Source organism: Fundulus heteroclitus, chromosome 4 (assembly GCF_011125445.2).
Source record: "Fundulus heteroclitus isolate FHET01 chromosome 4, MU-UCD_Fhet_4.1, whole genome shotgun sequence".
NCBI classification, from domain to species: domain Eukaryota; kingdom Metazoa; phylum Chordata; class Actinopteri; order Cyprinodontiformes; family Fundulidae; genus Fundulus; species Fundulus heteroclitus.
Genome location: NC_046364.1, coordinates 31,382,628 through 31,405,621, shown reverse-complemented (window position 1 = coordinate 31,405,621; position 22,994 = coordinate 31,382,628). Strand labels below are relative to the sequence as shown.

At 43.6% G+C, this 22,994-nt stretch overlaps 1 protein-coding gene across 1 annotated transcript in view; it reads right to left on the bottom strand.

The window, feature by feature from the left end:
* Positions 1-22,994, bottom strand: part of prtga (protogenin homolog a (Gallus gallus)) — a 48,604-nt gene that overhangs the window by 19,543 nt on the left and 6,067 nt on the right. Inside the window, exons 3-9 of the mRNA XM_012855079.3 lie at positions 14,805-14,949; positions 14,573-14,706; positions 14,014-14,310; positions 13,771-13,930; positions 13,195-13,442; positions 11,849-12,013; positions 80-385 (exon numbers count right to left, since the gene is read on the bottom strand). Coding sequence (XP_012710533.2) covers positions 80-385; positions 11,849-12,013; positions 13,195-13,442; positions 13,771-13,930; positions 14,014-14,310; positions 14,573-14,706; positions 14,805-14,949 — 1,455 coding nt within the window. The remainder of the gene's footprint in view (positions 1-79; positions 386-11,848; positions 12,014-13,194; positions 13,443-13,770; positions 13,931-14,013; positions 14,311-14,572; positions 14,707-14,804; positions 14,950-22,994) is intronic.

Here is a 22,994-nt window from a genome sequence, read left to right as displayed (position 1 = left end):
CCATCACAGCTGCGACCATCATAAAGCGTTCGCTGCCGTTTTTGCAGCATCTTTGGCGTGACAAAGCAAAATGCTGTACCTTGAGCACCCGACGCCTTCGGAGTGCGGTGGGACGTCCAGGCGGACTGCTCGCCCCACCCGACACTGGTGGCAGCAACCAGACGCAGAAGGTAGATGGTGTCGGGCTGCAGGTTTTCCAGGAGATGCTGGGTCTTCTCTCCGGGCAGCTCTATTTGAGACACAGCGCTCTCCGAACTGGTGCGATAGCACAGGCGGTAGTTTGAAACCCTCCCACGACTCAGCTTCATTGGAAGAGGTTGCCATGACACCTGAATGTCGGTGGGGCTGCGGCTGGTGAGGCTGATCTCCGGCGCCCGTAGAGGAACTATGAAAAAGGCAATACAGAAACGATACGTGTGTAACGTCTGACTTTCAGGAGTGATTGAAGTCTGTAAAATCTAATGCAGCTCCAACCTAAAGGAGAAGTCTGGAGCAAAAAACAGTTTAGTTAGAGTTTCATGTGATAATGGGCACTTATCAATGGGTCTTAATTACAATTTCACTGATTACAAAATTACTAAATTTACATTTCAATTTTTTACATAAATTGCTGCTGCATCTGGATACCGTGAATAGCACACTGTCTATTTCCCCTGCATTGTTTACATTGTTACATTGTTTACATTTCAATTGGTAACAAAATCGCTGCTGCATCTTTATCCTGAAAAGATTTACTGTGATTTTTCAAGCGGTATGCAAACGAAATTTCGTTCTGTACGCACTTTGTGGATACAAAATGACAAATAAAGCTATCTATCTATCTATCTATCTATCTATCTATCTATCTATCTATCTATCTATCTATCTATCTATCTAAACTGGCAGCTTCCTACAGGTTAGATGAATGAACTGCTTGTTAGTGTTCCAGGAAAAGTAAAATTAGGAAATACTAGGGAGAAATGTAAATAGGAAGATACATGTCAATTCTCCAGGCTGTATAGGTCAATAAAACAAGAAAATCAAATTTCATCTTAATTCAATATATTTCTTGTTATCTGGTTTTAGTAGATTTTTGACCTTTCACTTACTAAGAACCTTTGCTCTCCTGCAGATTTTAAGCAATCATCTGACCAACCTGCGTATGTTACATGTTTGTTAGTCTTACTTTATAATAAGAATTTTATTTCCAGGTGTAGCTCTGAAAGATTCCCTTTTTGTTTTTTTTCACATCCGGGATGTGTGTTTTTTTGTTTTCTGGAACATTTCCAAGAACATTATCTGGTTCCAAACCCAAAAAAAAAAAAAACAAGCCTCTGGAAATCCAAACCCCAAACAAAAGAGACCACCACAGTTGTCCCACCATGAAGTGGACAAAATCAGCGCCGTCCTGTTTTTAGATGTCTCTAAGCTATGTACCCCTCTTAATTACAATAAATCATAAACATTTAAGAAACAAATAAACATTAAATGATTCATAGTAAATTCTTTGTTATTCCTGTTAGAATAGTTTTTTTCCCCTTCAAAGCGTTCATTTTTCCTCATTTTTCAGTGCAATCGTTAACAGAGGTAAAAAAAAAAAAAATCATCCTGTTGTGCCAGTTCAGACGTGACAGAAAGCGGTAACGGACTACGTTACCCACGATGCAATGTGGTCAAAATGGCCACCAACTCATGTGGTCAAAATGGCCACCAACTCCCATCACGCAACACGGCAAAATGGCCGCCGATCAAGGAAACAGCATCAATTCGGGACGTAACGGACTGCGTTACCCATGATGCAATGTGGTCAAAATGGCCACCAACTCCCATCACGCAACACGGCAAAATGGCCGCCGATCAAGATAAGGTTGCTATAGTGATGGCTATAAAAGCCGATCACCCACGACCATCTTTCTTCTTCCCTGGCTTTTAGCCAACCCGAGAAGACACGCACAGCTGATTCCCACGCCACGTGTTCGATTGCTCGCTGGACCGAGATTTTTCGACGCAACGGTTATTCCCTGCTTTATAACAGGAGGTCGACTTAAATAAGTACTTTTAAATTCCCTCTGATCAAAAGACTGAGAGACGCCGCATCTCCCACTGATCGAAGAGGACCCCGCTTTTGTCTGGCCAACAAAGCGACCGAACCCGGAGGAAGAAACGAAGGAGCTTTTCCCCCGTGCCGCAGCAGCCTGTGGACAACTGCGCTCGTCGAAGCGCGTCCAGAAAGCCACACTCGGAGCGTTCCGGACCAGCCCCGAGGCAACTCAAAGTAACGGGGTTTTCCCCCTTTCATTTCTGTCTCACCAACAGGGTGTTTAGAAGTGCCTGGGCAGGCGGTAGAACTTTGTAGGTGTTGGTTAATGCTTTTATTCCACGACGAAGTTGGAATTACTTTGCTGAACATTTTCTTCGTATGTGCATGCATTGTACAATTGATTTGCTGTGTTGATTTGTGATCCATCAAGAACCCCGCCGTGGGTTACCGATTTATTTCTTTTCATCTTCTTCCCTGCTTCCCCCCTCTCTCTCTTTTCGCTCCTTATCAGTTTAATTTCTTTGTCCGAGCTCAAGTCGCGGGCTTTGCTTTAAACTCCTAGTTAGCCCCCCCCTCTCGAAACGAGGCATTGTCCCATCAGCGTAAGCGTGGTTACGTTATTAGGACCTCCCCTCATACGTCATCGTAGCAGCCATCTTGGGAGGGTCACGTGTATCTGGACTGTAGGTAGCTTAGCTGAACTAGCTTTGTGTAAGACATCAGAGCGTCCAGTGAGATTCCCGAAGCTGTTCTGTCTGTCAATGCTGATACGTGAAATGCCGATGTTTCGAGGGCGGTGTTAAACAACTTTGAGTTAAGTTAAGATCTGCTAACCGCTCATTTTAATCCATTGTTTATTTTTGTTTTGTTCTTTATTTCCACATATATATTTTGCATGTTTTAGTTTAGTAATGAGTAAGAATTCCAAAGTTGTTTGAATCAGAGAATTACTGTAACAGGGAATTGCTTTTGGTTCAATAAAACCAACCACTGCGGAATAGACATTGTTTTGTGTTCAGTCCAATTCACAGTTGCCTGGGTATTCAGAAATCAGAGCTAACCTCCTTTGGAGTTAACATCTGACATTAATACAGAGACAATATCATTGGATGGTGATAAGGAATAAGGATTTAAACTCTAATTGCAGTTACATTGGGGTTCTCACAGCCTGCTGGATAAACCTGGTCGGTTAACAGTCCGACCTGATCATTTATTCCAGCATAAATGAGTTCATAACAGAAAGTTAACTAATGCATTAGTGGTATAAATACTTATAAGCTTATAGCTAACATCACCACCATTTGAACTATATTTGTTATAGCGAAATTTTGAGTTGAATGATTTATTATTTAAATTATAATACCAAATTATAATTAATAATAATAATAAGCATATTCAACCAGCTTATGGCATAGCATAAATTGGCGTCCCTGGGTGGGCGAGTCTACTTATTGGCGTTCCTTTAGACTAAATCGAATAACCAGCAACTTATGAATTGAATGAACACAATCCATATTCCAGCATTTTGACTGCTCGCCTTGCCAAAAGGGCTATTCAGTCATAATTGATTAAGGAGGTATCATTACTAAATATATACGTGTTTGTGGTGGTTTGAGGTTGTTAACCTGGGGTTTGAATATTGATTTCTGGACTGGAAGTCAGCTAGATTGAAATACACAGCAGCCAGCGTCTGCTACTTGTCAATCAGAGTCTGTGTCGTGTTCTGCTTTGAAAAGAGAGACCCTGCCTCCATCTGGTGGCCAGGATAGGTAGTTGCAGTCACGGTTTTAAAGACAGCTTAGATCGCTCAGTGTCCCGGAGGGACAGTTTTGAAAGTCAGTTTCTTTAAACTTACCTTACGGTTACGCCCCTTTGTCTTTTTAATTTTATTTTATTCATTTTTTTTTTTTTCTCTTTCCTCCCTTATCCCCCTTCTGCTCATCATAAGTGGTCAAAATTGAGCTGTGATTTTGAAACTAAGGTTGCAATTTAGCGGTTTTTAACTGTCATTCTTTGCCACCTCTGAAGCTCCAAGACACTGCTATTTTCCACACATGTGTAGAGCACCTGTTCTGAAATAACTTACATCACAAACAAAGCCACAGCTTTATCATTTAATTACTGGCCGAAAGGTTAGTGGTCCATGTCACTCAAAGTTAATATTCTCAAAGTTAAACAAGCATATTAACCGTTCCTAAAACTAAGGAGTTGTAAGTCGCAGGGTTGATTCTCCCCTGCGCAGCCTAATTAAACGCACGTATTTGAACCCACTTACTGCAGTTAAAGTGCCAGTCATAGTGCGTGTTTGCTGTTAACAGTTAAAGTGAAGCCACTTAACAGTTGTTGTTAGCAGTTTGTTGTTTAGCGCTGAGCTAAACTTAAGTGTATGCGTTGTTACCTAGTGCTAAGCTAGAATACAGCGTTGTTATTTGTTGTCTGTTGTTTAGCGCTGAGCTAAACTACAGGTTGTTACCTGTTGTGTTGTTATCCATAGCTGACAAAGAATGGATAGTAGCGGTTCTTCAGCTGAAGGAGCTGAAGGTCCAAACCATTCCATTGGAATGGAGGCCCAGGATGTCATTAGCTCACTGCTTAAAATGACACCGGACGAACAAACCCGTCTGAATCAGTTTAGCATAGAAGACTGTGAGAGGAGAATTCAGGAATTGGTGGAGGAGGTCCAGAGCAAACCTAAACATAGATTGGTAGCAGATGTTTTGGGTGAATTAACTGCGTTATACCACCGAAGGTTAACGCTAGAGACCGATCTGCGTAACAGAGAGGTTGAGATACGGATCGCAGCTGAGGAAAGAGTTAGGGAGCTAGAACAGAGAAGTGTTCAGGGCAGCTGTCATCTCACAGAGGAGCGAGAGGAGGATCACATTAGCTTGCAGACAGAAGGATCTGAGTGTGAGAACTCCAAAGGAAAACATGGAGATCACACCTGGAGGACATTGGATGAACTGGGCCCTCAGACACCTTCTGAGCGAAGGGTAAGCGAAGGTCAGGACAGATATAGCAGTGTGATACAGAAAGAAATGCCTAAACAACTTACGGTGGCAATCAGGACTGATCCACATGATGTAAATCATGGGAAAACACCTGCTTCCCACCTGACCCCTGACACGGCTCGCTATGATCTTTCCCCCCCACCAGGGCGACGAGAGCACCGTTCCTGGGACACAGGTGAACCCCACTCCTCTGAACTGCGTCCACAGACAAGAGTTCATGACAGGGGGGGTCCCCCGGCGTCCCACGAACGGCCGCCAATGCCAGATAGGTGGTCAGAACTGGAGCCTCCCTCCCATCTTGGATACCACAGGCAAGAGTCGTCAGGAGAGGACTCAGATGGACCAGCTCCGATCCCTGAACAGGGACTGCGGATGCGTCAACTTGAGTCCCTGGCCCGAGACATAGAGCGTTTTGATCCTAGCAATAAAGAATCCACCATTGATGACTATCTCAGAGAGGTAGAGCGCTGTCTGCTAGACTTATATAGCCCCTCAGCTCGAGAAAAGTTGAAGCTTATCTGGAAAACCACGTCCAGAAGTGTCCATGTTTTCATAGAAAGCCTCCCTCCAGCTACACGTGACCGTTATTCAGCTCTTTGTCAGGCTTTAAGAGAAGAATATTCGGCGTTTACAGACCCAGCTTCGGCCACTCTTGGAGCTTTTGCAATTCAGCAAAAGAGAACTGAAGCACCAAAAGAGTACTACCGTCGCTTGCGGGCTGCTTACTTTCAGGGACGAAATGCTCCCGGCCTGGAGGAAGACCACACTTTCAAATCTTTGTTCCTCCATAATCTTCATGAAAGCGTGCGTTATGAGGTTACCATGCATTGTAGAACCAAGAAACTTACCATGCAGGAAATCAGGAAATACGCGCAGGTGGCATGGGAAACACGTGTCCGGCCCAACAAAGGAGCCGATAGTGATAAAAAGGTTCTGCAGATTCAAGCCGAACCAGAAAAGAGTTTAGGTCTGGAGGGACATGAGATGCCTCCCCTCAAACCTAAAACTAGATTTGGCCCTGAGAAGCAACATGGTTTTGAGCCGCAGCAGAAGAAAGCTTCCCAGGATAGGAGAGGTCAGCATGGCAGCATGGAAGGTGAGAGGTTTCAAAAATGGCACAGGCCGGATCCAGCTCGATACGGTAAGCAAACTGACAGGCCAGAAAGGTCGAAAAGTACACATGACAACAAAGGCTGGAACCTGCGCATGGAGGAGTCAATGAGAAAGGAGATAGAGGAGACTTTTCGCAGGTTGCTAGCCGAAACAGTGCATCAGATCGCGCCGCAGCCGTACCAGCCACCATCCAATCCTGTCGACCCTCCAGGTAAGCCAGGCCCAAAACCCCAGCCAGCATGACTAGGCGTGGAGCAGGCTTCCCCTTCTAACAGAGTTTATCTGATTAAGGGGGGGGACCAACCGAAAAATCACCAACAACCTTCTAAGATCCCATCAGCAGGTGATCAGAAAGCCCCTTTTCTAAGGTTTCTAGATGAGCTAAACCATCATGAAAATGCACACCGTTTATACTGCTCGACAGTTATCGGAGGATGTGTAACTGCAAATGCTCTTTTAGACACGGGTTCCGAGATCAGTCTAATGTGCTCAGATTTGTTTGATGAGGTGACCAGAGCTATGGTGTCTCTTGGGAAACCGTTCCAGGTGGAGACCTGTAACGTGGGCATCACCAGCTACACTCAGGATCAGTCATGCATCACCAAACGGGCGTGGTTAGACATCACTTTCCGTGACATGACCCTGGTGCACCCCATCTACATATGTACTTTGGACACAGAACCTTTTCTTGTGGGTCAGGACCTGTTGAACAGGTTAGCCCCACTCATTGACTGCTATCATGGTCATCTTTGGGCCCAAGTGGGGACTCCCAAGCCCCTCACTTCTGGAAGTGGACTGTCCGTCCCTATCCACCAGGTGACCTGCTCAGAAGAGCACAAAGAACTTTTAGCACCATTTCTGCCTTCCACAGAGCCGATTTCGAAATCCTCTGACACACCCCTGCTTGAGCTGAACAATCGCTCAGCTTACCTTTTAGTGGAGAATCCAACTCGCATGCCGATCCAAGTGGTGGCGAAGAAACCTCTTGGGGTGCTCATCGAAAGCTCTTTCCACAACTTTGAGCTGAGCATTCCCGTCATCGGAGACCTGCCCTTATCCTTGACCGGCAGACAGGACTCTCCAGACACCGTGTTTACTTTTCCTTCCAACATGATCCAAATCAGGCGACATGAAGCTTTGCCTGCTGGATCTATTTGTGGTGCAACGCTTGAAGCTGAAGGAAATCTGTTGGGGTATGCGACAGCAACCGACCCAACAGAACCAGCACCGAATCAACCAGAGAACCGGGACTCACCCACTGAGCCCTGCCCTGGCTTTGAAACAGAAATCATGCAACAGCTGGAAAAAGCTGATGCACTGACCACTGAAACGGAGGAAACAGCACTTAAGGAGCTGTTTTATGAGTTTCAGCCCATTCAGCCCAAAGATTCAAACGAACTTGGGATCACACTGACACACGTCCATGACTCACCAGTAGGAGAACACAGAAGCTGCAAAGCTAATCTGAAAACTCCCCAACAGGTGATGTCCCGGCCTTCAGCGGCCCAGGACACCCAGGAGTATGTACGAGGCTGCTTAACCTGCAGCCAGTTACAACCCACACGGCCACTAGACCGAGCCCTGCTTCAGCAAAGGGGGGTTATATTTCCGTGGTCACATTTGCAGACTGACTGGATCGGTCCAGTCCCCGAATCGTTAAGAGATAACAAATATCTTTTGACAATAACAGGCAGTTTCACAGAATGGGTCGAATGTTTGCCGGCACCGAAAGACACCGCTGTCACCACAGCAGCCCTGCTGCTAAATCACGTTTTCAGCCGGTGGGGCCTTCCCCTGTCCATCGACTCGGACAGAGGAACGCATTTCACGTCAAACATCTTGACCGTGCTTTCTGACATGTTGAGCGTGGAAGTTAAATTCCACATCACCTACCGCCCACAGTCATCCGGACAGGTGGAGCGAATGAACTGCACCGTGGTCAGCATGTCAAAGGAACATGCCAGCAGCCATGGTAGGAACTGGGATACAAAGCTTCCCCTGGTCCTAATGCTAATCCGCTCTACCTCACCATGCTCCACAGGGATGACACTTTTCCAGATGATGACAGGAAGACAAAGGACACTTCCCCTGAATCTCATCTACCAGCCCGTAGACGTCAGTGTGACAACCGTCTACACTGCACACCAGTGCGTCACTGACTTAAAAGACCGTCTCCGAACGACTTTCGCGTGGCCTCGAAAGAACCTAGAAGCCAGCGTGCAAAGTCCAGAGTACACATGGGTTCATGCGAACCAAATTAAACCGTCCACCAAACTCTCCTCACAGGGAACGGAGCCTAACTCCGCCCCCGCCGAAGAGAACAATGCATAGCATTAAATAGGACAAGTGCATGTTCAATCAGGACACTTTAAACATGCACTAATAAAGCAAGTGTCCATACATAACTCCACGTCCATAATTTCACACTCAGCCATAACACCATGCATTGCTTTGGAAACGCTCACAGAAGTGGTAAAGAATGACATGATGTATACTCAGGTTGTTAGAGATTTAATGCAGGACCTCACTCGAGAGGTTAGTTCATCCATAAATAGCCTTGCTGAAGGACGGATTCCTCCGTACCTGGTACCAATAGATTTGGTCGAAAAGGTTCTCAAATCTGCCTCTAGTGAAACACTGCAACCACCACAAACGCACCTGGCGTACAGCCTAGGTAGTGCAATTCCGATATTTGTAAATCCTGACAACTTGGAGATAGGATTTATGCTAAACCTTCCCATCATTGAAAGAGCTAATGTGTATAGGCTTAAATCAGTATTGAATGTCGGTTTTTGGCAAGGTGAGACCCACGTACACCTACAAACTCCCTCAATATTGGCCTATCATGATGCTGATCCCAAACTTTATTTAGTCCCTAATTTGGATTTGGGTACCAAAACCAAAGACATCCACTGGGTATGCCCAAGCAACCCATTTATCAGAGATTGAAATAATAGATGTCTTTAAGGGATACAATTTCAGCATTGATGTCGGCATTGAAAGACAGCTTTTACTTGCAGGCACCCAGCTGATTAAATTCAGTCTCACTCCATCAGAGTTGAGCTCGGTCCCTCTGCTTCGCTTCCCCAGAACTACAGAGTCGACCGACACTCACATTATGACCATTATTGTGGTTCTCCTTGTATTTGGATGGGCCATCACTACCGCGATGGCGTATGCAGCATACAAGCAGATCAAACAGTTGCAAACCAGGATTGACGCCCTCACCTTTGTCGCTCCCAGGTTCGTAGCACCAGCTCCTTGAAGGCCATAAGCTGATTAGACTACGAACCGCTGTCTCTTTCCTTTCCCTTTTTCCCTCTCTCCTTTCTTTGGTTCAAAGTTCAAACCTGACGACCAATGAATGTATTGACAATGGTGATTGTGAAGTTTGCATTTCTTTTTTTTTTTTTTTTTTTTATATTTTTTTATTATTACTTTATTGTTGCCTTATTAGCCAATAGAAATGACTAGCTATAGCTTAGTCCTGCCCAGGCTAGGTCACTGACCCAGGCACAATGAATGCTTCGTTTTTCCTCCTCTTGGATGATGAACTGAACTGCATGAATCCCAATGGACTACTAGAAAGACTATTAGGTTGTTCCACTCATGCACAACGGATTTTCGTCACGCCAGAATGGACTTGGTTGTAGCTTTAAAGACTGTGACCAGCATCCCACTCTTCAAAGCTAAAGGGGGGTATGTTGTGCCAGTTCAGACGTGACAGAAAGCGGTAACGGACTACGTTACCCACGATGCAATGTGGTCAAAATGGCCACCAACTCATGTGGTCAAAATGGCCACCAACTCCCATCACGCAACACGGCAAAATGGCCGCCGATCAAGGAAACAGCATCAATTCGGGACGTAACGGACTGCGTTACCCATGATGCAATGTGGTCAAAATGGCCACCAACTCCCATCACGCAACACGGCAAAATGGCCGCCGATCAAGATAAGGTTGCTATAGTGATGGCTATAAAAGCCGATCACCCACGACCATCTTTCTTCTTCCCTGGCTTTTAGCCAACCCGAGAAGACACGCACAGCTGATTCCCACGCCACGTGTTCGATTGCTCGCTGGACCGAGATTTTTCGACGCAACGGTTATTCCCTGCTTTATAACAGGAGGTCGACTTAAATAAGTACTTTTAAATTCCCTCTGATCAAAAGACTGAGAGACGCCGCATCTCCCACTGATCGAAGAGGACCCCGCTTTTGTCTGGCCAACAAAGCGACCGAACCCGGAGGAAGAAACGAAGGAGCTTTTCCCCCGTGCCGCAGCAGCCTGTGGACAACTGCGCTCGTCGAAGCGCGTCCAGAAAGCCACACTCGGAGCGTTCCGGACCAGCCCCGAGGCAACTCAAAGTAACGGGGTTTTCCCCCTTTCATTTCTGTCTCACCAACAGGGTGTTTAGAAGTGCCTGGGCAGGCGGTAGAACTTTGTAGGTGTTGGTTAATGCTTTTATTCCACGACGAAGTTGGAATTACTTTGCTGAACATTTTCTTCGTATGTGCATGCATTGTACAATTGATTTGCTGTGTTGATTTGTGATCCATCAAGAACCCCGCCGTGGGTTACCGATTTATTTCTTTTCATCTTCTTCCCTGCTTCCCCCCTCTCTCTCTTTTCGCTCCTTATCAGTTTAATTTCTTTGTCCGAGCTCAAGTCGCGGGCTTTGCTTTAAACTCCTAGTTAGCCCCCCCCTCTCGAAACGAGGCATTGTCCCATCAGCGTAAGCGTGGTTACGTTATTAGGACCTCCCCTCATACGTCATCGTAGCAGCCATCTTGGGAGGGTCACGTGTATCTGGACTGTAGGTAGCTTAGCTGAACTAGCTTTGTGTAAGACATCAGAGCGTCCAGTGAGATTCCCGAAGCTGTTCTGTCTGTCAATGCTGATACGTGAAATGCCGATGTTTCGAGGGCGGTGTTAAACAACTTTGAGTTAAGTTAAGATCTGCTAACCGCTCATTTTAATCCATTGTTTATTTTTGTTTTGTTCTTTATTTCCACATATATATTTTGCATGTTTTAGTTTAGTAATGAGTAAGAATTCCAAAGTTGTTTGAATCAGAGAATTACTGTAACAGGGAATTGCTTTTGGTTCAATAAAACCAACCACTGCGGAATAGACATTGTTTTGTGTTCAGTCCAATTCACAGTTGCCTGGGTATTCAGAAATCAGAGCTAACCTCCTTTGGAGTTAACATCTGACATTAATACAGAGACAATATCATTGGATGGTGATAAGGAATAAGGATTTAAACTCTAATTGCAGTTACATTGGGGTTCTCACAGCCTGCTGGATAAACCTGGTCGGTTAACAGTCCGACCTGATCATTTATTCCAGCATAAATGAGTTCATAACAGAAAGTTAACTAATGCATTAGTGGTATAAATACTTATAAGCTTATAGCTAACATCACCACCATTTGAACTATATTTGTTATAGCGAAATTTTGAGTTGAATGATTTATTATTTAAATTATAATACCAAATTATAATTAATAATAATAATAAGCATATTCAACCAGCTTATGGCATAGCAATCCATTACATGCAATACATTTTAACTGCCAACTTATGACACTGATCTGACTTCCCATCAACCTGACTGATGTTGGAACAACATATTTTAAAGTGGTTGTAATTTGGCACAACATGAAAGACGTGTGAAGGTTTTCCAGCGCGTAGGCCTCACCGTCCTCGAGCGTGTGCTGGAACACGTGGTCCGACATGCGACTGGCTCCCATGGGCATGTAGGCCACCACGTAGAAGGTGTAGTTACGAGCCGGCTCCAGATCATCAATAATGTAGCGAGTCGTATCGTTTCCGATGACTACTTGATATTCCTCGTTGTTTAATCCTGGACACACGGTGAGATTGGAAGATAAAGAGACATGATCAAAAATCTACAACCAGATCCAGAAATATTGGATAAAAAAAAAAAGAAAAAGGTGTATTTAAGTCTACAATTGACGTCTAATAGATGCTATAAAACAGAGTAATGTATTTTATAACAAATATTTTGACGGTCTAATGGGTAAAATGACAATGTTAAAATGTCCTAAAAATAACCACTTAACGACCGTTCCAATGGGAACATGTGAGCCAATTGTTAACTAAGATTTGTGCCACAAGAGAAAAGTATTTCCCAGCTCTGATTCCTGACCTGGTAAACAAAATACTTGAGAGCAAACGGGAAAAAAAAACAAAAAAAAAACATTGTAAATAGACTGAATGGCTGAGTGAGCTTGGATGAAAAGAAACAATGCTTTCCTTTCTGTCAAATCCACACCGTTTTGTGCCCTGGCAGAGTACGCACTTTTGAACAGTCCATCACACGGGCTAATTAGTTCCTCCTTTCAGCAGAGCCTCTCTGTCAACAACCTCAGGTGCAGAGTGCACTGTCTGATACTCTGTCAATGTCAATGGACAGCTATTCTTTCAGAAAGAGAGCAACGTGATTGTGTAAAAAAAAAGAAAATCTATACGGAGAGCTGAAAATCCCTGACAGATGTCAGGTTTTTCAGGAATGAAACAGAAAGGATTGGTTCAGCTCCTGTTTTGACCTCTTTATCCCAACACCGTGCAGGTGGTCCTTTCTTCCAGCTGAATTCTGTAATTTCCCTTTTCAGAGGAAAGTCAGTGGCTTTGTCATGAAGTACTGCACAGGCAGTATGTTTTGCTGAAACGTTGCAGCCCCTGAATGCCAGTCTTGTTAATCGGCGGAAAGAGTTGCCAGGAAATGTAAAATACTTGAAGGTTTTTGTGCTGCCACGGTCCAAACCCCCTTTTTTTTTTTTGCTTTTTCAGCGTTTCAGCAACCGGAGAAAAGGACCTTGCCTCTTGAACTTCCCGCAGGTTGGCTGCATTTGTTCAAAAGTTGATTAACTTCATTTTGAAAACTCCCGCCGGGACGTTGCTGATAACAAAAGAATGGCCCAAAATCTGAATTTCTCCTCGTGCTTTTAAAATGTAACAACCATCAAACCAAGTTCCGTCAGAAAAAAAATAAAAAAAGAAACGCCTCAAGACGAGTCTTACCTTCAGCTTTCATGTAGTGCACCGAATAGGCAATAACTTTGTCGGAGTTATACTGAGGTCTCTCCCAGGCCAGGAGGATGGCGGAGCTGGACACCGTGTCGGCTCGGATGTTTCTGGGCGCGCTCGGCCGGTCCTCTGACATCACCACGACGAGCCTCGCCATGGCCAGCACCGATCCCAGCGCGTTCTCCGCCTGGCACTGATAAATGGCGTCGTCTTCGAGGATGATCTGGTTGATGACCAGTTTGCTGTAGAACACCCAAAAATAAAAAGCTCATAAAACCTGCTTCTCCCCTCCTAAGGCTCCTTGTCGCGCTATAATTACTTTAACAGGGCAGCGACAGTTAAATAAGGAGCAGGAACACAATTATTGGAAAAACAACTAGAATCCGATCGGCACTGTTGTAAATTATTCAGCTTCCTTTGTCCTGCAGGGACAATAGTCAATTATTTACTTAAGCAGCTTTGAACCGGTTTACAGCAACTTGTAAACGATTATTTTTGCGTTTAAAGCAAACCGAATTTGAAGCGTCAGGGAAGTTATTTTTTAAATCTCACAGGTTCAGATAAACGTACCTGTGGTACATCTTGATGCGACCGTTGGAGTGAACTTTCTCTCCGTTCTTGAACCACGTTATCTGAGGCGCAGGAGCTCCGTCGGCTTGGCACACGAATCGGGCCGTGCCAGCGCGTGGACGTGTCAAGCTCTCTGGCCACTCCACAAAGGATGGAGGTGCTTTATGAAAGAGAGAAATAAAAGGTTTGGAAGTTAGAAATCATCTAAGTGAACTGAACATCCTAAGCAGATACTATATTTACCTAACACAGTGACGTTGGCTGAAGCCACGGTATAATTGCGCGTGCCCGGAGTTGTGGCTCTGCACATGTAGACTCCGCCGTGTTGGGGCTTGATGTCTGTGATGATGAGGTTGCCGTTGCCCAAAACCTTGGTGTTGTAAACGTCGATGGACTTGCTGTCGGCCCGGCTCCAGGAGATGAGGGGTCGGGGGTTTCCTGTGGCCAGGCACTCCAGGACGGCGCTCTGGTGCAGCGATACAGAGACGTTCTGAGGCCCGGCGATGATCCGTGGCCTCTGAGGGAGCGCCGGGCCAGGAGCTAAACAGAGAGAAGCACAAAGCGTTCATCGATTTATTAAATCTTTCAATAAACTACTGCCCTTTATGCAACATGTTTTTTTTTGTTTGCTGCTACATTCCTGCAAAAATGACACTTAAGTCTTGTTTCTACTTGTCGCCTTGCAATGAAATTCTGCCTTAATGCACGTTGTGAGTGTGCAGCTGAATGACAATAAAGTTTAGCGTGATGCTGTAAAACCACCATAGAATAATTAGGCTTTCATTCGTGCTCGTCGACACACCTGGGGTAACCGTCAGCGTGGCTTCGATGCTTCGCCGCCGGCTGGCGATGTTGGTGGCTATGCAGCGGTAGTGCCCGGCGTCTGCTCGCTGCACGCCCTGGATCTGCAGCACCCCGCTGGGCAGCACTGTGATTCTGAAAGGTCAGGGAAGGAGAGTTTGGAAATAATCACAAACATCTGCTGGAGGATCGGCTGGTCAAATAAGTTAAAACCGTAGACGACGTGGCATTACCTGTCAGTGGAAAGGGGTAATGTGACCCGGTTGAACTCCCATGTGATGATGGGAGGAGGGTGGGCGCTGATTTTACAGGAGAACCTGGCAACCGAGCCTTCGGTCACCACTACGGGCGTCGGCTGGAGTGCAAAAGAGGGCATGCCTGCACCAAAGAACACCGGACACAATAAGACAAGTGTGGAAAGAAGGGAAAACTTTCCGCTACGTTTAAGCGGTCTCAGAAAGGGACGAGCTCGGGGTGTTGGAGGTAAAACCGGCGGCAAAACATTTTCATTGGAAACAAAGAGGAAAATCTGTTTTTTTTTCTCTGAAGTGTTTCCGCTTAGAATAAAAGGAACAACACATCCCAGTTAGATGTCAATTTGTTATAGGAAAACAAAAAAAACAAGCCTCTGGTAACTATCACTTACGTTGTCTTCCATCAGTGAACAAAGCACTACTGGCTGTGAATTAAAGCAAACTAAAGTGGAACAAAGCAAGAGATGCCAGAATGAATTTATTTTGAAAATAAAGTTCATTAATTATTATTAATGCGTCGTCGCCTATTTTAATTTGTTCTTTGAAGTTTGTATTTGAAAGATAAAACTATTTTAGAAGCTAGACTTTTAATATGAAACCATGTCCTAATAAGAACGCTGGAGATAGGCACCAGCAACCCCCGCGACCCCATGAGGGATTAAGCGGGTCAGAAAATGGATGGATGGATAGATATCCTAATAATTATCAAAATTGCTCATTACAGAAAAAAATATTGTGTAGATTTGTTTTTGTATTAACATTTATGTCAAATCTTAATGCAACAGCTGTAGCAGATTTGCTGTTTATCAGACATTGTTATAGCAGACCTGTGCATCTCCCCTTTGCTTTAAACTTGAGTACGCAGCAACAGTTTCTTTAGTGTATGAATAAATAAACATATAAAACACTGTAAATTAAAACAGAACTAGTTTATGTTAAGCTTGTTGTTCTTTGTTTAAAAAGTTTAGGTGGTGAACTCTGAAGATGAATTTATTTTAAGCTGGCTGAGATGAATCCGGTCCTTGTTAAAGGTAAAGTGGCACAACGTTGATTCGCAGCATCCATCCACGTCAGTCAGACTCGGTGGACGTCTATGCGTGCCGTGTAGCCTGCAGCCAGAGGACGTGCCGCGTTCTGCAGGAAGGCGTTGACTGCGGTGGAACAGCTACGTCCTGCATGGATAGGGTTTCCCTGAAACTGAACCTGGGTCAGCCACCGACTGACCCACAAGTAAACGAGACCCACCAGGAACTACGAGCAAGGTCTTTTACACAACTACAGAGAAAAAAAAAAAAAGCAGAAGAATGAAAGGAAGAAAGAAACGGAAAGGACAAAAAAAATTGAAGAAAGAAAAAATGAACAGAAATCCTTTCATCTTACAAGGATTTAAGCTTTTTGTCAGAAATATAAACTCTGAACGGATTTGACGAGATGCAAAGCATAACTACTGTTTTTCTCACAAAGCGTCTGTGTTCATAAAAACAGAAATCATGTGACTTTTGAGGGGTTTATTGTATATAATGATCAGTACCGCACAAAGAGACCAAAGCAACAATCTGCACATTTCTAAAATCTATTATGTCAAACACAGTGTGCTAGTCCAACAAAACGAAATCAGAGAAAATAGAAAAGATATCATGCTCAAATGACATGTCTTGCTGCAAAATAAAACATAAAACACGTCGTTTTTTTAACGTAAGGAAGTAATGAGATCCTCAGGGAAGGTCGTAAATGAAATGGAGAGAACGCATGACTTTAATTATTGTCATATTGATAATCCTGATACTGCTACGTGTTGCGTAAACCTCCGCTTTCGAGAAAGGTCTGCAGAAAATTCCTTCGCTGCTGTAAACACACGCTGCTGAGTACGGGGGCAATGATGAATGTCCCTGTGTAAGCAGCGCTGCCAGGTGTTATGGTGCTAAACAGCAGGAGAGCGCTGACTTCCAAAGAGAGAAAGAAAAAAAAAAAGCACTAAATTATGACATTTACAAGGCTGACAGCAACTTCCTTAGAAATCACGCGCACATCCACGGAGGAAAGAAGACGTTTTATACGCGTTTGATATCATCCTTGTTGGAAACGAGGCAAAAACCGCGGTCCGGATCAGATGTCCTCCTCGCCCTGGTCCTGTTTAATCAAATTAGTCCTGAGCTGTTACCCCTTCGGCTTCAGCTCCTCTGGGGCTGTTTGATGTGACGATAGAGGCGAGAAGAGGCCTTTAGCCCCTCTTTCCCTCACAGACCCACCATGTGGTGAAGTGATACGCCTGCAGGGCAGAGGAGATGAGTTCCTCTGATCCTTTCCCACCCTAATTTACCTCACCGCTCAGGCAAGTGACTCTGCATTGGAAAAAAACGCACGCACGGTTATTGATTATTGATAAACTATTAAGGCAGGTTGGAAAAGAAATCCACAAAATCTTTGGTTCTCAGCAGATCAGGTTTTCTTAATCTATTCTTTTATTTCAGTAAAATGTAAAAGCATTCATTTTGGAGGGTTTTTTCTTTCTTTTTTTAACTTTTCCTGTGTGTAAAACTTGCTTAACGCGACCAAAACACGTGGATGCAAGCATTTTGACCTCACCCTTATTCAAACAGAGAATAAATACCTCTGCCAGTTCCTCAAAAGCTTGAAGAAACAGTTCTGACCATCTGCCCCTCTCTGCAATCTAACCTCTCACCTCTGGCCTCCACAAATCCCGACTCGCACTCGGCTCAGGCAGCTCGCAGTTTGACCACCCCAAAGCCCCAACAGACCCTGGTGCTCACCGCTGCCGTGCAAACTGCTTCACTTAAACTATAAAATATTACTATATCAAAATTGGCCAAATATATTGCGTTAAAGCTGAAATATTATTTGCATCCCTTTTAGGCACGAGAGACGCATCAGATTAAAGAGCAACAAGCCTCATGGCCCCAGCAAAGGAAATTAAAAACAAAGCCTGTCAATAAGCCTTTCTAGCTCATTTTTGCAACACGATCGGCCTTCACTCTAAAACTAAAATACCAAAGTGAAGCGGTATCTGGCTAGCACGACTCCTCACACGGCAGATGGGACTTCTGATGCTGGCAACTCAACAAACTAAAAGGTCAGAGGACAGGTCAAGCCCAAACAAAGATTCCCCTGCAAATGGCAGGAATTAGTTCAGCCTTCTCTCCTTTAGCGGCTGTGGTCAGTTTCACTTAGACTTAGACAAACTTTATGGTCATTTTGTATGCACAGAGTGCGTACAGAACGAAATTTCGTTTGCATACAGCTTGAGAATTTCAGTGAATTGCAGTGGATTTCAGAATAAAGTAACTTTGCAGGAAAATAAAGTAACTTTGCAGGATAAATTAAGTAATTTTGCAGGAAAATAAAGTAACTTTGCAGGATAAATGAAGTAACTTTGCAGGATAATAAAGTAATTTTGCAGGAAAATAAAGTAACTTTGCAGGATAAATGAAGTGACTTTGCAGGAAAATAAAGTAACTTTGCAGGATAAATGAAGTAACTTTGCAGGAAAATAAAGTAACTTTGCGGGATAAATGAAGTCACTTTGCAGGGTAAATGAAGTAACTTTGCAGGAAAATAAAGTAACTTTGCAGGAAAAATGAAGTAACTTTGCAGGATAAATGAAGTAACTTTGCAGGAAAATAAAGTAACTTTGCAGGATTAATTAAGTAACTTTGCAGGATAAATGAAGTAACTTTGCAGGAAAATAAAGTAACTTTGCAGGAAAATAAAGTAACTTTGCAGGATAAATGAAGTAACTTTGTAGGATAAATAAAGTAACTTTACAGGACAGTTCCAGGATAAAGTGCACAGTGATTTCACAGTACAGCAGTTGAGATGTAAACAATGCAGGACACATGTGATACAGAGTCCAGTTTTAGCTTCAGCAGTTCAACAGTTCAGCAAGGAAGCAGCACAGCTGACCTTTTTCTGAGCCATTATTTCTGCTAAATACTCTGTTATATTGATGCCTTAAAATGTCTACCCATAGAACCTCTCTGTCTATTAACCCCAGAGAGTCTAATCTTTCCTGGTGGGCATTAAATCTGATCAGCCCTTTCAGAACCTGGAGGCTGTGGGCTGAGCTGCTGGCCATGGGTTCAATGAATCAACTTCAACAACTTTCACATTTGCTCTTATGACACCTTCATGGCAGTTGTTTACCAGATGCCGTTTTGCTTAGTTCATCTGTTCTCCTAAAAAAAAAAAAAAAAAGAAATACGCCGCTAATCAATTAAGCGATAGTTCCTTCTTAAGTTCCAGTGAGCTTTAGCGGGAATTTGAAAAAAATGGCTGGGCTGATCAGCCGGGAGACGAACGCAAAGCTGGAAAAAGGCCACTAAATCAATCACTAGCTGCTAGGCAGATGTGCCGCTGCTCCGCAGAGTGCAGGACAGTCCAGTGACCGCTGGCCTGGCCAAACAAAGGCCTATTCCCATGAGCTGCGTGACCTCTAAAAGCTGGAGTGGGGGAGCAGTGTTTGAAAGACCATTCATCCCCCCCCTCCCCTCCCCCCAGGTCCTTATCTCGGTCCCAAAGTTTTCCAATCAGTCAACAGCAACCCTCCTCTGACAACAGAGGCTTCATTGTTTTGAATCTCTGTATCAGATAAGACTTTAAAAAAAGTCAACCTGTACATCTACCCCGGCTCCCAAAACAGCATTAGCCACTAGCCTGGAGTATACAACAAGGTAAAAACTGTAGCTGAGCTAATTTAAACTCGTTATAAAACCAAGAGAGAAACATTAGAGGAAAAAAAAATAAAAGCAGAGCCAGCGACGACAGCAGCGGATGAAGTTAGATGCCCATCTACTGCTGCTGAACTAAAGATTATATCCTAGTCTCAGTCCGACTATTTACCAGTTTTACGGGGCCTTTGACCCCAGGGCCCGCTGTTCAGGGGGAACCATGGTAACCTTTCGTCTCCAGCAGAGGAGAAAAGCAAGATTCCACGCTTTGAATTGTCTCCCTTCAGGGCATTTCATTCGTTCACCTCACGCTTCACACTGCGCAGGGTTTGCTTTTGACTTATTGGGTTTTTTTTTTTTTTTCCCAGTTGTTGCCCGCTCAGATGCATGTCTTAGCAACGTAAAGCAATGTTCCTAAAGCTCACCTCCCGTGGGATGCACCGGCGAGATAAAAAGAAACTGCAAGCGGCTCCTTTGCGGCCGGAGCGAGCATTAAAAATATTAACTACAGGAAATTACCAATCTTTGGCCTGAGAAGTAAAAAAACATTTGGTGGATAAAGGATGCAAAGATGATGCTCGGGTGCTTTAAGAGCTAAGTTCTGAAATCAGTCTCTGTAAGCAAAAAAGAATTAGCCTCACTTTCCTGATCTGAGAAAGCTACACTATGTAAAGCAGATTACAGCCAGTTGATTTAGCACGTCTGCTCAATCGCACACACCCTACCCACATGGTGACCTTATAAAAGAGTTCAAATGACACGTCATGATTAGGGTTACACCAATCAGTGGGCCAGTTTTCCCCGTCAGGTCACATATTCAGTAAATGCATCAAAACAAAGAAGAGTAGACACCATTTTTGGCTCGGTAAACACAGCGACCAACTGCATGTACTTTGAACAGATATCAAGCAGAGGTTAGCCATATTAGAGTCAGTTGGGCTCTACTTTAGTCAGAGAACATGCAGTACCTGCTTTTTTTTTATATTTTATGTGTTATAGTCCTTAGAATAAAAAAAGATTGGTTCAAATCAGACATGTCAAGTCAGATGTTAAAATCAGAAGTCATTATTGGACAAAAAAAAAAAAAAAAAAAGCCCGATCAGTGCATTTCTAGTTATGATCATACTTTGTGCTCTACCAGCGGTGCCACACTAGTTCATTTCCCACATTTATGCTGTTCATGAATGCAAAACAAAACATCAAATAATTAAGAAGGGTGGAGTGAAATGCATTACTATAACTGGCTGAACGGCGAAGAACATCATACTGTCACATATCTATCATTTTTGGCATGTAAATGGTAATTTTCAGACTAGAATGGTCGAGAAAAAAAAAAAATTTTGTCTTCTTGCTTTTTGTGTACTTTTGGTCACATGCTGCGAGTGTCCAATGAGGATGTGGAGCCTAGTTAAGGGAGGCATCCTCTCCATGAGAATCCCCATCAATCTGAGGTCTGTTGACAAACGTCACATAGTGAAGCTCAGGTGTCGCATTCCTTCTCATCAAGGCTAAATCCCATCCCGGCTTTGTGCTTTACGACCCAATGTTTAAGGTTACCCTCCATCAACACCGTCCCCATCAGATGACAGCCAGCGGCCGCAACATGTGTGTGTGTGTAGGGTTAAGACGCTCCCTGCGAGCATAACTCCTACACCCAACACATAAACCATGTCAGGAGCGCCGGCCCTGAGCCTCCCCACATGTCATGTCCTGACATCCATTTTCAAGCTGAGGTGATAACATGTGAAAACACCTCTGGGCAAAAAAAACAAAAAACAAAAAAAAAAAGCATGTGGATGAGAATCTTACTACACGATATTAACTCAATCCAGCTCAGTTTATCTATATAGCGCCACAACACATGGCATCTCAAGTCAATTCTATCCAATCATATGGACAGATTGGTTTCAAAAGTTTCCTACACTGCAAAAAGGGAACTAAAAATAAGTAAAAATTTCTTGAAATGAGTGTATTTTTACTTGATTTGAGCAGGTAGATAAGATCATTTGCCAATAGAATGAGATTTTTGCACTTAAAATAGGAACAATTCATCTCTAAAATAACATAATTAGACATCCTGCACTTGAAATAAGACGATGGAGATGAATTGTTCCTATTTTAAGTGCAAAAGTTTTATTCCATTGGCAAATAGTCTTATTTACCTGCTCTAATCAAGGAAAATTACAATGATTTCAAGAAAATTTCACTTACTTTTAGTTCTGATTTTGCAGTGTATCTAAGGAAAACCCAGCAGACTTGCAGCATTCGCTCCTCCTGAAAGTAGGGATGCCCCCTCATACCGAGCATGCATGTAGCGACAGTGGAGAGAAAAACCTCCAGCAGAATCAGGCTCAGTGTGAACGGTCATCTGCCTCGACCGACTGGGGGTTAGAGAAGACAGAGCAGAGACACAGAGGCACAGAAGCACACATTGATCCAGGAGTGCTTCCTGTTGGAGAGAAAAGTAAAACGCTAAGCAGATAAGCTCTGAGTCAGTTTTCAGGTCTCAAGGAGTTAGTTGCGCCAATAGCTACGTCTACAAGAGAAACAGGCCTGAACCCTGAAAGACCTCCTACCATCTAAACATGAAGTTGTTGGCTGCAGTGGTTGCATTATCAAAAAACTATTGGTTGAATATTCTTTGAGCAAATTACAAGAGATTCATCTTTACAGCAAAACCAACCTAAGTTTTTAATCAAAACTTAATAATCAGCCTTTATGATGAATGCCATCAGGCCTTGTTAACACGATGAAGATCCATTAAAAATTGTTTTGTTTTTTTTATTTCTGTTAACGCATCTACATGACCACGTTTTTATAGCAATCTCTGTACACAACGTCAGAAGAAACTAGGGCTGCACAATTAATTGCGTTAGCAATATAATCGCAATTTAAAAAAACGCAATTTCTAAATGGCAGAGGTCTGCAATTTTTGGCTATGTAACAATTAGTGAATCAGACATGTTATTTAGGTGTCAGTATTATATTTAAAGTGGGTTTACCTTCACATGGAAGGGAAGACAGTTGCAGCAGTGAGATATTTCTAATTTTATTACTTGTTATAGAGTTGATATAATCATACTGTTTCACCAGAAGCTTTCAGGAATCTCACCATAGCATTAAGTTCTGCTCAATCAGTTTAATATACATAGAGTTGCTTGTTAGTTGCAGTTTATGTTCAACAAGGATTGATGTCCAAATCAATTAAAAACTGTTCTCTTGAATAATATTCTGATTAATAAAAACAGTAAAGGTTCTTGTTTTAAATAGTCCTTGTTTACAAACATCTTTATCTACAGGCCATTTGTGTTGCTTGTGTTCAATGCAGAGAAAAGTCAAAATCAAATCGCAGTTTAGGTTGAAATATACCGTAGGCAGTACGCAATCGTTTCTGCTCCGAGTTGAGACGCAGCGGCTCTTTTAGCACCTGATCTGCACAGCGATGAAACAGGTTGATTAGTTGTTTGTGTATGTTTCAAAAGAC